The 16,191-nt window shown below is 40.3% G+C and overlaps 1 protein-coding gene across 1 annotated transcript; it reads right to left on the bottom strand.

Annotated features, from left to right (window-relative positions):
• Positions 1-369: 369 nt before the first annotated feature.
• On the bottom strand, positions 370-14,299 carry LOC117532339 (14-3-3 protein zeta-like). Its single transcript, XM_034195657.1, has 6 exons — positions 14,169-14,299; positions 6,662-7,078; positions 2,184-2,307; positions 1,142-1,305; positions 963-1,058; positions 370-457 (listed from the first exon to the last, which is right to left on the bottom strand). Exons 2-6 carry the CDS (start codon positions 6,959-6,961, stop codon positions 377-379), a joined length of 765 nt encoding a protein of 254 aa, XP_034051548.1. The 5' UTR covers positions 6,962-7,078; positions 14,169-14,299; the 3' UTR covers positions 370-376.
• Between the last annotated feature and the right edge of the window lie 1,892 nt (positions 14,300-16,191).

The raw sequence follows: 16,191 nt of genomic DNA, 5'->3' as shown, positions 1-16,191 counted from the left end.
CTACCAGACCAAAATCTCTCATCAGCCTTTAAAATTTTTACCGAAAACCAGCTGAATTTATCGAATGGTGTCCACTCAGTTGTGCCTTACAGTTTTTGAAAAAAATGTTATCAAACAAAGCAGCAGTCTCTGAGCCATTCCTAAACAATGAAAAAAAATAGACGAGAGGGTGGGCGACTCCTCACTCAAAGACTGCCCACAGGCGAATGACGTAACTGACAGGCGTGAAAAAACTCTCGCATGCCCACGAGGGTTCAAGCATGTCTGATGTAATCACACGTGATTCAAATCCATATGGTTTTTGAAAAAAATAATAAGGTCGGATACTTTTCTAATAGACCTCGTAATCATATTACATTTTAATTTATCTGGGATTTTACTTTTCATTTTCATTGTCAACATTTTCGCCTGCGTCTCCACCTTCGCCCTCTTCAGCTGGGTTGTCCGATGTCCACAACTGGGAAAACAGAAATTGATGCATATAAAATACAGCAACACTGACAACTTTACAAACCCATTAGTCATTTCTATAAACTGTTTCAAATTTTATACAGGTAAATGATTTTTCATTTGTTCTTGTTTTTTTGGCTTTCATCTACTACCAGTTTCTTGGGGTCACCACAGCAGATTCAGTACAGATCCTGATCTTTCAAAAGCAGTCCCTCAGTCAAGGATTAATCAAGACCTACTCTGCTGTACTTGTGAGATTTGATGGGATCAGAGAGGCACGACTGCTTATAGAACTGATGTCACATCAAATGGAAAAATCTTACATTTTTTCAGGATTGTTCAAGTTATGGCTTCATTGAGTTACAATCTTCACATCTAACACCATAAAATATTGATTGTCTCTTCAAATAAACTCTAGTAAAACTAAAGAATGGTTCCGCGGAAGGGAAATTAGTACTGCTTGTTATTAATTTATGCTGATGAGGGCTGTGCTGTGAGAGCAGGACACTCACTGTCAGGTTGTCTCTGAGGAGCTGCATGATGAGGGTGCTGTCTTTGTAGGATTCCTCATTTAACTTCTCAAGCTCTGCAATGGCGTCTTCAAATGCCTGTTCAGAATTAAAATCGTTAAGATAAAAAAAAAAGCATCACTCATGAAGCCATGCTGGGTGACAGGATGCATTTTGCAGACCTTCTTAGCCAAGGAGCAGGCTTTTTCTGGAGAGTTAACAATCTCATAGTAGAAGACAGAGAAGTTCAGGGCCAAGCCCAAGCGAATGGGATGTGTGGACTCCATTTCTTCTTGGCACAAGTCATATGCACTCGTGTAGGACTCCAGTGATTTTGAAGTGGTTTCTGAAGACACAGGAATAAATCAGATTAAACAGGAAGTCAATGCAGAGTATTTATAGAGTGAGGATGCAAGAGTTACTATATCCTTAAACTGCTTTAAACCACACTTTTCTTTAAAACAGCACATACAGTGACTTAGAAAAGTCCTGTCAATCACACTGAAGGTTGTCTGATCAATAAAAGATACAGCTATATATAATGTTCTTCTTGACTTTTTTGCAGTATGCTTGTAACAGCAAAATTAAAAACAAAAATCTAAATTATCTGCCTACTTGTATCCTACACCAGACATTAAAAGTCTGCATGTGTCCATGCGTGTGCAGAGCTGCCAACACCGACATCTGAGAAAGAATAGCAGCCTCAAGTGCGTAGTGTGGCTGAATATATGGAGCTCTCCTCATTTTACACTACGTGTCTGGGGGCGGTTCAATTCCTTAGAAATCACAATTAAGAGAAGGCAAGGCAGTCTGAAGAAAGTTCAAGGTTCAAGGAAATGTAGAGACACAATCTAGGCCAATCTACTCCAGGATTTACGTATCAAGTGATTATCCGTCTTTGTTTTCAGCTGCTTTGTCCAACAATGTAGAGACACCAATGTAGTAGATGATATCATCTCTAACTCCCGGTCCCCATTCTCCTATTAAATGCAACTCAACAATGCAGTTGTAAGGATCTACATAGTTTGGATCTGAATACAATGGTCTCAGTTCTGGAGTACTCCAGCTACACACTCCACCTGTTTTGGTCAGAACCTGTCAGATTTGTAGATCCTCAGCAAAAATTCCACCTCCACCCTTTTTTCAGTTTTTTTTTTTTTTTTTTTCCCCAGACTGAAGCTGACTAGCTAACACAACTTAAAAGGTGCACAAGTATAAACTTACCTTTCTTACTGTCTCCAGAAGCGACTTCAGCAAGGTATCTATAGTAGTCTCCCTTCATCTTTAGGTAGAAGACTTTGCTCTCACAACTTTTACATTTTGGGATTAAATGTGTATTCAGCAGATGCTTTAAAGAAAAAACAAACAAAAAAACAAAACAAAAAGGATAATTTAGTAAAATGCCCACCTCATCTATGTCACAGCAGAGCCCAAACATTTACTGATTAACTCAAGCAGATTGAATGTCGAATTACTTGCTTAAACTTAATAAAGAATCAGTAGAATACATACGAGGTCTGTCCATAAAGTAACGGTCCTTTTTATTTTTTTCAAAAACTATATGGATTTGATTCATATGTTTTTACATCAGCCAAGCTTGAACCTTCGTGCACATGCGTGAGTTTTTCCACGCCTGTCGGTTGCGTCATTCGCCTTGTGGGAGGAGTGGTCCAGCCCCCTCGTCGGATTTTCATTGTCAGGAAATGACGGAATGATTTGGGCTTTTTTTCCATCAGAATTTTTTCAGAAACTGTTAGAGACATGCAGCTGGAAACCATTCGAAAAATTTATCTGGCTTTCTGTGAAAATTCTACGGGCTTCACAGAGAATGAGTGTTACTACAGCTTTAAGGACGGCCCACAATGGCGCTCGGCGCGCCGCGCTCGGCGTGCCACGCTCCGAGCTGCGACGACGAGGCAGAAACCACCAGATCATTTCTTAATGGATGGCTCTGTGGAGCCGGGACCGTCGTTTTTAATTTCTCTGGTTATCACAAGAGCTGGACCTCAGCCATTTTCCGGCAGATTTCACTTTTAACAAGAGATTTTGTCATGGAAAGCCGCGCGGAGGCTTCGCGCGTCACGACGCGACTGGGCATGTCCCAACTTGTCCTCTAACACTCCGAAACGGAGGTGTTCCTTTGTCTCGTTCCATCAGCGGCTCCGTCGTGACGCGCGAAGCCTCCGCGCGGCTTTCCATGACAAAATCTCTTGTTAAAAGTGAAATCTGCCGGAAAATGGCTGATGTCCGGCTCTTGTGATAACCAGAGAAATTGCACACGACGGTCCCGGCTCCACAGAGCCATCCGTTTAGAAATGATCTGGTGGTTTCTGCCTCGTCGTCACAGCTCGGAGCACGGCGCGCTGAGCGCCATTGTGGGCCGTCCTTAAAGCTGTAGTAACACTCCTTATTCTCTGTGAAGCCCGTAAAATTTTCACCGAAACCCTCTAACAGTTTCTGAAAAAATTCTGATGGAAAAAAAGCCCAAATCATTCCGCCATTTCCTGACAATGAAAATCCGACGAGGGGGCTGGACCACTCCGCCCACAAGGCGTGCTCACAGGCGAATGACGCAACCGACAGGCGTGGAAAAACTCACGCATGCGCACGAAGGTTCAAGCTTGGCTGATGTAAAAACATATGAATCAAATCCATATAGTTTTTGGAAAAAATAAAAAGGACCGTTACTTTATGGACAGACCTAGGAAATATTGAAGAGTCACAGCTCTTCAATTTCAATTTAATTTCATTTATGTAGCATCAAATAGCAACAGAGTTGCCTCAAGGCACTTCACACAAGTAAGGTCTAACCTTACCAACCCCCAGAGTAACTGTGGTAAGGAAGAACTCCCTCTGAGGAAGAAACCTCAAGCAGACCAGACTCAAAGAGGTGACCCTCTGCTTGGGCCATGCTACAGACATAAATTGCAGAACAATTCACAAAACAAATATACAGGAAATGCTGTTGGTGCACAGGACAGGAGGGTCACCAGCACAAATACAACTCCCATCTCTGGATGGAGCTGCACCTTAAAGAAAGAAAAAAACAATCAGGCATCAGAACGACAAGAAATACTGTATAATTTGCCAGCATTAAACAACAAGAAAAACAAAAGAAATACTAAGGTGATCGCCGGCCACTAGCCCTAAGCTTCACAAAAGGACACAAAATTTAGATAAAAGAGTAAAAAGCGTAAAACAAAACTATGCCAGTATGCTAGCCATACGAAAGGGAAAATAAGTGCGTCTTAAGTCTGGACCATTCCACAGAACAGGGACACGATAAGAGAAAGCTCTGTGACCTGCAGCTCTGTAAATCAAACATCAACTAGACTGCAAACATGAAACAACACCCTTATATTTACTCAATAAACAGTTAAAAACAAATGAGGCACTAATTAAGGTTTAAATTCAAACGTACACATGCTTTGCATGGCTCAACAGTGACTTTAAGAGGAACACACCCTACATAAATAACTCCAGTGGTGTCTGTCCACCAGGGAGCGCTACTCCCTTTGCTGTTCATAGCTGGACAACCTTAAGAGATTTAAAGAGAATAATTCTTCTGGCATAAAAGTCAACTGCCTGCACTCACACAATCAAAACTTAATAAGGTGCCACTTCTAACTCTAAACTGTTCCTAACTGTCTATAACCAGGCCGGGTCCCTTGAGTTTTCCTGATTGTCTTCTGCCCCAGATTCCAAACTTGTTCCATAACCTGAGAGCTTGGACATCTTTTTGCTGACAGCACTGTTAATATTTCTTAATTATCTACCCAATTTAGAACAGCATGGCAATCTAGCTACAAATGCAGAGACTAGTGTTGCCATGAGGCTCCTGGTTACGACTCAGATCTGGTGGGATGTGAAACAAGTACCATACTTGTTATGCATCCCACCAAATCTGACCAAATACCTTCACCAAGTCTAAATACTCCTTGTGGAATTCTAGAGATTATATGTTCATTCCTAGCATCATCTCATTAGTCAAGTGCTGAGGCCCAGGATTGAGTCCACATTACCTCAGAAGTCATCAACCCTGCTGCTGGGCTTCACCTGCCCTACATGTTTTCCATGTCTACTTGCTACAAGTCCGGCGTTTCTTAGCTCTTGACTGGCTCAACACACCTGACTTTGTTAAGTAGTAGTGGGTGGAACAGGGGGGAGTTGGAAAACACGCAACACAGATGATCGCCACGAGCAGGGTTGGTGATCCCTGCACCAGACGATGATACACGTCTACTGTATAAGCGATCAGAGTGCAGAGCATAAACAAGTCAAGCAAAAGGAGAAAATGATTAAATCTGCACATGGACCAAAGAGATCCATTTCTAACTGGAATATCTGTAGAATACAACTTTTAAAATTGTACCAATATCAAAATTAACAGAGGTGTTTTCTGTCAATAATGACAACAGGATAACATAGTAGTCAAGGTGATGCCAAAGAGCTTCAGAGTAAATAAGAGGTGAAAAGAACTGAGAGTAGACCAGATTATTTTCATGTTTGATTGGTCTGTGTATATCAAAATTTCAGGTTATGGTGAAAATTAATTCCATTTCTTCAAAGCCCAAAGTGACATCTTCAAAATTCTTGCACTGTTTGACCAACAAAACAAATACGTCAACACTGTAGCTACAGGATAAAAATATAGAAAACTACCCTATAGCTGAAAGATTGGAAGCAGAATCTGACTTTTTGCATTAAATGACTAATCAATGATCAAGAACAAACTAAGCCTTTGACAGTAAGTGGTCTAAGGAATTTATGCATGTGAATTCTTGTATTTGGTCCTACAACAGACTGGTGTCCTGTCCAGGGAGTACCCTTCCTCTTGCCCTATGTCTGCTGCCCCCCCCGCCCGCACAGTTGTTTGAAGTAAGCAGGTATAGAAACTGAATTAATTAATGTTTTGAATTTGCCTTCAATCTGCCAGATGAGCTAGCATGGACATTGAAAAGAGCACAGTTGTACAGAATATACACAGTATTCTTCCCTCTTTGTGTGTCTGTGAACTGTCTCTATATCCATTCAGACACACCTTGCTGGTGCATTGTGGTCTTTTTTCAGTTCACACCCTCAAAAGGTTTCAATACCATTGTTCTAAACACAAATTCCCAAAAAACAGGAACAGTGGGAAGACCATACAATACTTCCTTGTCCTCTCCGGATGTAGTGGATATATTTATGCAACTGCTGAGCTCACGGGGAAACAAGAGACAAAACAATCACGTATGAACCTAATATTTGCTAAAAGACTCCAAAAGTCAGAATCAACATACTGATTGAAAATGTAACCATCTTCACATGGATGGAGGATTCACTTGGCATTCATCATGCAAAAACCTAAAATTTTATTTGGACCCAGAACATTTACACTTTTTTGTTTCACATCATAACTAATTTCAATGTTTGGTTTTGGCTGTGATATTGCTGGAACCAAGGATTCTTACATTTCACACTATTATTTATTTTACAGTTTAAATACATCTGCAAAATAAAATGCTTTCAGATGTTCCTTTGTGCTATCCGTCAGACATAACATTGACTATGCTTTCATAGTAATGGGTAGTAGTTCTGCCGTTTGTGTTTGCACAGTTTCTTTTTAAATAATCATTAGCCTTGCACAGCAATTACTATAGTGTAGCAACGTGGTATAGTATCAGATCACTGCTAAACAATGTTAAAATGTAGCACTTTACCAAGACTTCTTCGCAGATGTCCTTCAGCTCATTCTCCACCTGCTCCCGGTATGCGTTAACCATTGACAGCTTCTCATCACATGGTTCGGTCTTCTGTGCGATGCTGCTGATCACCCTCCAGGCAGACCGCCTCGCTCCGACCACATTTTTGTAGGCAACAGACAGCAGGTTCCTCTCCTCGTTTGCCAGCTCATCTTCTAAAGTCTCTGTGACCAGCTTCATACATTTGGCCATGTCATCATAGCGCTCAGCCTGTTCTGCCAACTTGGCCTTCTGAACCTGATCTGATCTGTCTTCCATAGTTTGCTTTAAAGATGGACAGAGTAAGGATTCCGGGATATGTGTCAGTTAAGGACTGTTGCTGTATTGGTGCAGCAAACTGCTCAGTGACGTTGTTCCATGCAGTGACTTCACAAGCTGTAACAATATCAGAAGATTAATCAATGTTGATAAGGTTGTTCAAAATTTTATAAACAGTTGTGTCATTGTTCATTAGAACTTAACAATTTTAGGCAATAGGCATAAAAACTACAGTCAAACAATACTCAAGAAACACAAAGTGCACTGCTCAGAGTTGGACTTAGCATGCTGGGGTTTAGTGACCTTGTCAAGTACACTTTGACATACAGGAGTACTTAAGGATTGATTCACCAATGTTCCAGTGTTTGAAGATTATGCCCTCAAGGAGTGTACTTTCTTCTCATAAATGTGGATAATAACCCCAACAATTTTTGATGACAAAGTAGAAGATTCTTGGGTCAATACCTGACTGTGCAACATGTTTAAATTTTTCTTAGCAGGCACATTATGGCCATTTAAGTTGAGTAAAATAATAAAGGTCGTTTTACTTAAACAAAATAGATTTTGAGATAACTAAAGTTCTCCAAACTTGTTTTTTTTTTTTTTTGAGGACGTAAACATTAAAAATTTAAGGTAATTGTTTACCTTTTTATTTATTTATTCTTTAGACCTGAAAGCACATTTGAATATACAGTGTTGGGGATGTTAAAGGTTGCAGTAAAACTACCCTACATACTGATGTGACATCCCCCCAAAAAGGGAAAAAAAAAAGTGGGTATGGGTTAAAAAGGAAAGGAGTTGCTCCTAACCCCCCTCCCCCCCTTCTCCCCTTTTTGAAAGAGAATGTTTGTGTTTTTCTCCCACAGACATGTGGATGGCTTACGGGCATATCTAATAGATTAACCGCCCAGTTACATACTTCTATTATACATGAAAATTCAGTAAGGTATATCTTATATATTATATTCCAATTCTAAGGTGGAACTATGCTAGTATACTAAGGTATATCTAAATATCTAAAAAGGAAGAGTAAAATAGAAGAGTAGAAAAGAGTAGAGTACAGCCACTTAGGTGCCTGGTCTTGAGAACCAGGGATGGTAGGTTGAAAAGCTATTTTATCCCATGGGAACTCTCCCTACCCACCCAAGCGGCTCAAGAAAAAAGGATATATAGAATAATAAATAATAAGACATAAGAAAGATAAGACATCATATATATAACTAATATTTAAATAATAAGGGTAATAAACAACATATACAATAAATATGGTACTATATAATATACAGGAGTAGGTTTTAAAACCTAAATATTAATACAGGAGAATACTGTAGTATAGGTATTTTAGTATGTAGACTAGTAGTAAAATTGAATTATAGTTAGTAGGCTAAGCTATAAATGTGGTATTTTATTATAGAAACAGAAGCTATGATGTAATGTGTATTGGTATCTATCTAAAGTAACTCTGCTAGCATACTATAGGAAAACAATAAGCATTTCCTCTCCAACTTACCCGTAAGTTGGAGAGGAAATGGCGTCTCACTAATTTAGAAGATCTTCACTTAGCCTGGAAAAAGAGTCTGTTGCTCTATAAAAAAGCCCTCCGTAAAGCTAGGACATCTTTCTACTCATCACTAATTGAAGAAAATAAGAACAACCCCAGGTTTCTTTTCAGCACTGTAGCCAGGCTGACAAAGAGTCAGAGCTCTATTGAGCTGAGTATTCCATTAACTTTAACTAGTAATGACTTCATGACTTTCTTTGCTAACAAAATTTTAACTATTAGAGAAAAAATTACTCATAACCATCCCAAAGACGTATCGTTATCTTTGGCTGCTTTCAGTGATGCCGGTATTTGGTTAGACTCTTTCTCTCCGATTGTTCTGTCTGAGTTATTTTCATTAGTTACTTCATCCAAACCATCAACATGTTTATTAGACCCCATTCCTACCAGGCTGCTCAAGGAAGCCCTACCATTATTTAATGCTTCGATCTTAAATATGATCAATCTATCTTTGTTAGTTGGCTATGTACCACAGGCTTTTAAGGTGGCAGTAATTAAACCATTACTTAAAAAGCCATCACTTGACCCAGCTATCTTAGCTAATTATAGGCCAATCTCCAACCTTCCTTTTCTCTCAAAAATTCTTGAAAGGGTAGTTGTAAAACAGCTAACTGATCATCTGCAGAGGAATGGTCTATTTGAAGAGTTTCAGTCAGGTTTTAGAATTCATCATAGTACAGAAACAGCATTAGTGAAGGTTACAAATGATCTTCTTATGGCCTCGGACAGTGGACTCATCTCTGTGCTTGTTCTGTTAGACCTCAGTGCTGCTTTTGATACTGTTGACCATAAAATTTTATTACAGAGATTAGAGCATGCCATAGGTATTAAAGGCACTGCGCTGCGGTGGTTTGAATCATATTTGTCTAATAGATTACAATTTGTTCATGTAAATGGGGAATCTTCTTCACAGACTAAAGTTAATTATGGAGTTCCACAAGGTTCTGTGCTAGGACCAATTTTATTCACTTTATACATGCTTCCCTTAGGCAGTATTATTAGACGGTATTGCTTAAATTTTCATTGTTACGCAGATGATACCCAGCTTTATCTATCCATGAAGCCAGAGGACACACACCAATTAGCTAAACTGCAGGATTGTCTTACAGACATAAAGACATGGATGACCTCTAATTTCCTGCTTTTAAACTCAGATAAAACTGAAGTTATTGTACTTGGCCCCACAAATCTTAGAAACATGGTGTCTAACCAGATCCTTACTCTGGATGGCATTACCCTGACCTCTAGTAATACTGTGAGAAATCTTGGAGTCATTTTTGATCAGGATATGTCATTCAAAGCGCATATTAAACAAATATGTAGGACTGCTTTTTTGCATTTACGCAATATCTCTAAAATCAGAAAGGTCTTGTCTCAGAGTGATGCTGAAAAACTAATTCATGCATTTATTTCCTGTAGGCTGGACTATTGTAATTCATTATTATCAGGTTGTCCTAAAAGTTCCCTAAAAAGCCTTCAGTTAATTCAAAATGCTGCAGCTAGAGTACTGACGGGGACTAGAAGGAGAGAGCATATCTCACCCATATTGGCCTCTCTTCATTGGCTTCCTGTTAATTCTAGAATAGAATTTAAAATTCTTCTTCTTACTTATAAGGTTTTGAATAATCAGGTCCCATCTTATCTTAGGGACCTCGTAGTACCATATCACCCCAATAGAGCGCTTCGCTCTCAGACTGCAGGCTTACTTGTAGTTCCTAGGGTTTGTAAGAGTAGAATGGGAGGCAGAGCCTTCAGCTTTCAGGCTCCTCTCCTGTGGAACCAGCTCCCAATTCAGATCAGGGAGACAGACACCCTCTCTACTTTTAAGATTAGGCTTAAAACTTTCCTTTTTGCTAAAGCTTATAGTTAGGGCTGGATCAGGTGACCCTGAACCATCCCTTAGTTATGCTGCTATAGACGTAGACTGCTGGGGGGTTCCCATGATGCACTGTTTCTTTCTCTTTTTGCTCTGTATGCACCACTCTGCATTTAATCATTAGTGATCGATCTCTGCTCCCCTCCACAGCATGTCTCTTTCCTGATTCTCTCCCTCAGCCCCAACCAGTCCCAGCAGAAGACTGCCCCTCCCTGAGCCTGGTTCTGCTGGAGGTTTCTTCCTGTTAAAAGGGAGTTTTTCCTTCCCACTGTAGCCAAGTGCTTGCTCACAGGGGGTCGTTTTGACCGTTGGGGTTTTACATAATTATTGTATGGCCTTGCCTTACAATATAAAGCGCCTTGGGGCAACTGTTTGTTGTGATTTGGCGCTATATAAAAAAATTGATTGATTGATAATAAATAAAAATAAAATAATAAATAGCATAAAACTAAAAAGCATAATCTATATGCTATCAAATGGAAACCTAAGAACGTAGGTACTATATGTTGATATCTTTAAAAGAACACATAAACTGATGAACCATTAAAAATCTACACCATGTAAAATAAAATTGTAAATAACGAAAATAAGCTAGTTATAGTTAGAAGAGCTAAATTAGCCGTTAATAAGCCAACCGTACCTAGCAAGCTAACAAGATAAACAAAAACAGTAAATAGTGTATAAAGTATAAAGCGTAGTTAAACCTACAATAACAGTATTAACAAATACATATAAAAATAAATGTGGACAAAAGTATGAATTAACGTCTTCCTATTACTCCTCATCGCCCCGAGTGAGGAGTTGTACAGTCTGATAGCCCGAGGGACAAAGGTGTTTTTCAGTCTATTGATCCTGCACTTGGGAAGGAGCAGTCTGTGGCTGAAGAGGCTCCTCTGGTTGATGATGACAGTGTGCACAGGGTGACTGGCATCATCCATAATATCTGCAGTTTGTCCAGTGTTCTCTTCTCTGCCATCGTCACCAGAGAGTCCAGCTTCATGCCAACCACAGAGCCAGCCCGCCTGATCAGTTTGTCCAGCCTGGATGTGTCCTTCTTGCATGTGCTTCCCCTCAAGCACACCATTGTGTAAAAGAGGACGCTGGATATTGTGGACTGGTAGAACGTCGACAAGAGTTTCCTGCAGATGTTAAACAACTGTAGCCTCCTCAGGAAGTACAGCCTGCTCTGCCCCTTCCTGTACAGATGGTTGGTGTGGGTTGTCCCGTCTAGTTTGCTGTCCAGTCACAGCCTGAGGTACTTGTAGGAATCCATAACCTTCACTTCAACTCCCTCGATCTGAACTAATCACGGTCTTGGTCTGGACTTGCCAAAGTCAATGACCATCTCCTTTGTCTTCGAGGTGTTGAGCTGTAGATGATCTGTGTGGCAACGGACATCAAAGTCCCTCACTAGGCTCCTGTACTCCTCCTCTCTGTCATCCCTGATGCATCCAACATTGGCTGTGTTATCTGCGAACTTCTGGATGTAACACAGCTCAGAGCTGTAGCAAAAGTCCAAGATCTACAGGGTGAAGACAAGAGGGGCCAGCACCCTGCCCTGGGGTGCTCCGGTGCTACAGTGTCAGATGTGGTGTCCCTCAGCCTGACATACTGCGGCCTGTCAGTGAGGTAGCTGGCGATCCAAGTGACCAGGCAGGGGTCCAGGACAAAATTTTGCAAATTTATCAAAAAAATAAAACGCTAAGAAATCACATGGACATAAGTATTCACATCCTTTGCTCAGTACTTTACTGATGCACCTTTGGCAGCAATTACAGCCTCAAGTCTTGATTATGATGCCACAAGCTTGGCGCACTGATCTTTGGGCAGTTTTGCCCATTCCTCTTTGCAGCACCTCTCAAGCTCCATCAGATTGGATGGGGAGCGGCGATGCACAGCCATTTTCAGAGAGATGTTAAATCAGATTCAGGTCTGGGATCTGTCTGGGCCACTCACAAACCCAATTAGCCTCCCAATTCCTGCTGTCGAAAAACATCCCCACAGCGTGAGGCTGCCACCACCATGCTTCACTGTAGGGATGGTGCCTGGTTTCCTCCAAACATAACGCCTGGCATTCATGTCAAAGAGTTCAATCTTTGTCTCATCAAACCAGAGAATTTTGTTTCTCATGGTCTGAGAGTCCTTCAGGTGCCTTTGGTAAACTCCAGTCAGGCTGCCATGTGCCTTTTGCTAAGAAGTGGCTCTTGTCTGGCCACTCTACCATACAGGCCAGATTGATGGATTGCTGCAGAGATGGTTGTCCTTCTGGAAGGTTCTCCTCTCTCCACAGAGCAATGCTGGAGCTCTGACAGAGTGACCATTGGGTTCTTGGTCACCTCCCTGACTAAGGCCCTTCTCCCCCAATCACTCAGCTTAGAAGGAAGGCCACCTCTTGGAGGAGTCCAGGTGGATCCGAACGTCTTCCATTTACGGATGATTGAGGCCGCTGTGCTCATTGGGACCTTTAAAGCAGAAGAAATATTTCTGCACCCTTCCCTAGATTTATGCCTTGAGACAATCCTGTCTCAGAGGTCTACAGGCAATTCCACTGACTTCATGTTTGGTTTGGACTCCGGCATGCACTGTGTCAACTGTGGGACCTTATATGTAGACAGGTGTGTGCCTTTTCAAATCATGTCTTTTCACATTGCCATTATGGGGTATTGTATGTAGAGGGAAAAAATGAATGTCATCCATTTTGGAATAAGGCTGTAACATAAAAAAATGTGGAAAAAGTGAAGTGCTGTGAATATTTTCCGGATGCACCGTAATGCGAATCAACTGTGTTTACACATTTCTGACAAAATTTTAGTTTTGACCTTAACATATAAAATACAACCAAAAATATTTCCCCACTAGCAATTCACTGAACAAGATACAATTCCTAATTAGAACACACAGAATATATCAAGTCACAAAATTTAACATAACACTATTGATGCTATGAATACCAAATGAATTAAAAAATATTTATACAAATCCAATAATAAAGCTATTGCCATTAACCAGGTAATAATCATAGGTTAATTTCCATTCTTTCTTAAATCAGATTGTTTCTTCACTTATTTAACAAACAGACAGACAGATAATTGTCAATAAGTATTTTTTACTTGTGTTTTTGGTTTTCTCTGAGTTAAAGTTTAATGAAAGAATTCAGTTTTATTGCTTTCTACAAAGATCATTAATGGGAACCTAATACTGCAGAGAATCTTCTGTCAATGTAAAGAATATTTTTTTCATAAAATGCCACATATTCATAATCACCTATAACACAACTAATTTATTGACATTATTCTCATTTTTTCCTCAAACTGGATTTTAAAAAATGTCAATTTTGGTCTTCTTCCATCCACTTTTTTCCCTTGACTAAATGAAGAATGAACAATTCTTTAAGTCCCCTTTAAATCTGATTTGAAAATCAGTGAATTCCAGTTTTACCAGATTTGCTATGTGGCACTAAAGAGTTATGTAAATTACACGACGTTTCTTCAACTTCATTCAACGCATACCAAGGATGGTAAATTTTAAGAACTTCCCAACCTCTCATTTGAAGAGTCCCCAGTTATAACAGAAGTTGTTATAAATTAGAATAAGTAAATTAATGAAGTCGCCTGTGGCTATCGGTCACTCGAATAACGTAACGTTAACCTTACTGGTACAATATATAAAAATAAAAACACACACACACACAGTTTATCTCTTCACCAACTAATTACTGTATTTAAAGAAATAAAGAAAGGAGTGAAATACTCATCGTTTCTCACTTACTGTTGTCCAGAAATTAATCACAAAAGCAAAAGGATGGACGGCAGCGAAAATCCAACTAGACTTGCTGGAACCGGCTCGACTGGGTGGTGCCTCTCGCTTGATTGACAGGACATTTTTTAGCGGCGTGACCCAATCGTTGATTTGTAGCGGGGTGGAGGCGGGACAAAGGGAGGTTGCCACGGAACAGAGGCAGACAGGAGCAGCGGCTTAATGCAGTTTATGCGTTTGACCGCTTTTCACCAGAAAGACATCTTTTTTGGCGGTCGGGAGGCATGACGTCACTGCGTTGCCACGGTGCACTGCGTGCGCAGGCGCAGACTGAGCTGTGGGATCCAATTTTATCTATGCTGGATTTTATTTTGAAAAGGTGATGTTGAACTCATTTGTTCTGGGGAGTACTGGGGGGGGGGGGGGTTGGGGGGCCTGACCCACCCTAATTAAGACTTCCACCCCAAAATAGGTGAAAACAAGTTTTGTTTTTTGTGAGGTTTTTTGCACCCTGTAATTGTAAATATAACAATACATTTCCCACATTCATATCTAGAAGAAATTTACTGCTGTGCAAATATATCTACTGATGCTACTGGACACATCTTCAGCGATGTTCCTGGAATCATTGGTGGTTTCGGGTCTTTCAACATCATACACCCTCATCCAGGTGACCCAGCTGTGATTGATCAGACTCCAGCTTGTGTCCAGCTGGCAAATCTAGCTGCACTGCACCCATGGATCTCCTCTCTTGAGCCATAGCCATCTTGAGGCTTTCTCTGCCGCTTCGGTGGTATTGCAGATGGCTCTTCTCCTCCTCGCTCCATTAATGCCTAACAGACTGAAGGCTCTGGACAGGGATCAGACTGCACCCTACATCTATTGGAAGACATCTAGCTCTTTATCTGGCTTGCCAACACTCACTGACCAGTCCCTTGTACTTTGCAAAGTTCTTCTCAAAGGCCTCTTCTAGGCAGTCTTCCCAAGGGACTGTAAGCTCCAACAGGACCACTTGTTTGGTGGACTCAGATCAGTCCACCAAACCACTGGAAGAAACTTATAATATGATTTCAGACACCCCTAAAGTAGACCATACTATTTTTTTCATGTTAGTTGACCATCTTGGGTGTTTGCCTCATTCCCATCATTATAACAGTCCATTAGCCAGGAGACAATTTTGACCTAATCAACACTTACAATCCAGCCTCAGTGTACCATGGCTAACACAAAAATGTATAATGGCAAAAAATGTATTGGTTGAGCTAAAAGGATCAATAAATGGAATAGTTTTGACCGTGTTGAATGCTTGGTTGAAAAAGTAAAGGTTAAACAAGGTCAGCCTCCATTGGATTCTGTGACATATGTTGACTAGTAACTTGGTAATGAAGCATAATAGATGGTGCAGACTATTCCTTTTTAAAACCCTATTAACTCAAGCAATAATTTACATCAAGTTTGACCAAAATTGGAGCAACTTTAACTTTGGACCCCTGTACAAACTCAAATTGACCATTTTTTGCTGTTTTTACCCCATAAATCTGTAACATTCAGTGATAGTCCAAACTATACCTTTTTGGAATCTTTATTATCAGACAAATAATGTAGTATATGTTTCAATATGTTTGGAGCATTTTCAGTTTTGACCCCTGTGTAACGGGCTACAGGTAGCACCTCGGGATGGCCATCATACTTTTTTGTGTAGGCCATGGTATACTGACACTGGATTGTAAGCGTTGCTTAGTACCATTGAGTGGTACAGAAAACCTACTTGATCCATGGACTATAATAGTGAATTTAAGTCTATGGTCCTGTCCCATGTGTGGTACAAGCCAAAATATACTGTGGAAGGTTTAAAGTCATCATCTGTCTCTAACACACTTTACTTTCTCACCTTGAGAGGTTCTGAATTAGACAGTATCCATCAAGTGTTTACAGAATGCTAAAGTTTAGTAGATTCTAACTTTTACTGTCACAGTTTAACCAACTAATGTTAGTTAGCTAATCTAATGTGTTCATTCCTTGACATATCGAAGGTAA

Source organism: Thalassophryne amazonica, chromosome 19 (genome assembly GCF_902500255.1).
Source record: "Thalassophryne amazonica chromosome 19, fThaAma1.1, whole genome shotgun sequence".
Taxonomy (NCBI): Eukaryota; Metazoa; Chordata; class Actinopteri; order Batrachoidiformes; family Batrachoididae; genus Thalassophryne; species Thalassophryne amazonica.
The sequence above is the reverse complement of the archived record's forward strand: the minus strand, read 5'-3'. Positions and strand labels throughout refer to the sequence as shown.

Excerpts from the sequence above, each read along its gene's own strand:
- LOC117532339 (XM_034195657.1), bottom strand. The coding sequence starts at position 6,961 with ATGGAAGACAGATCAGATCAGGTTCAGAAGGCCAAGTTGGCAGAACAG. Across the intron at positions 2,308-6,661 it reads ACATCTGCGAAGAAGTCTTG|CATCTGCTGAATACACATTT; the intron begins GTAAAGTGCTAC and ends TTTTCTTTAAAG. Across the intron at positions 1,306-2,183 it reads TTCTGGAGACAGTAAGAAAG|AAACCACTTCAAAATCACTG; the intron begins GTAAGTTTATAC and ends CTGTGTCTTCAG.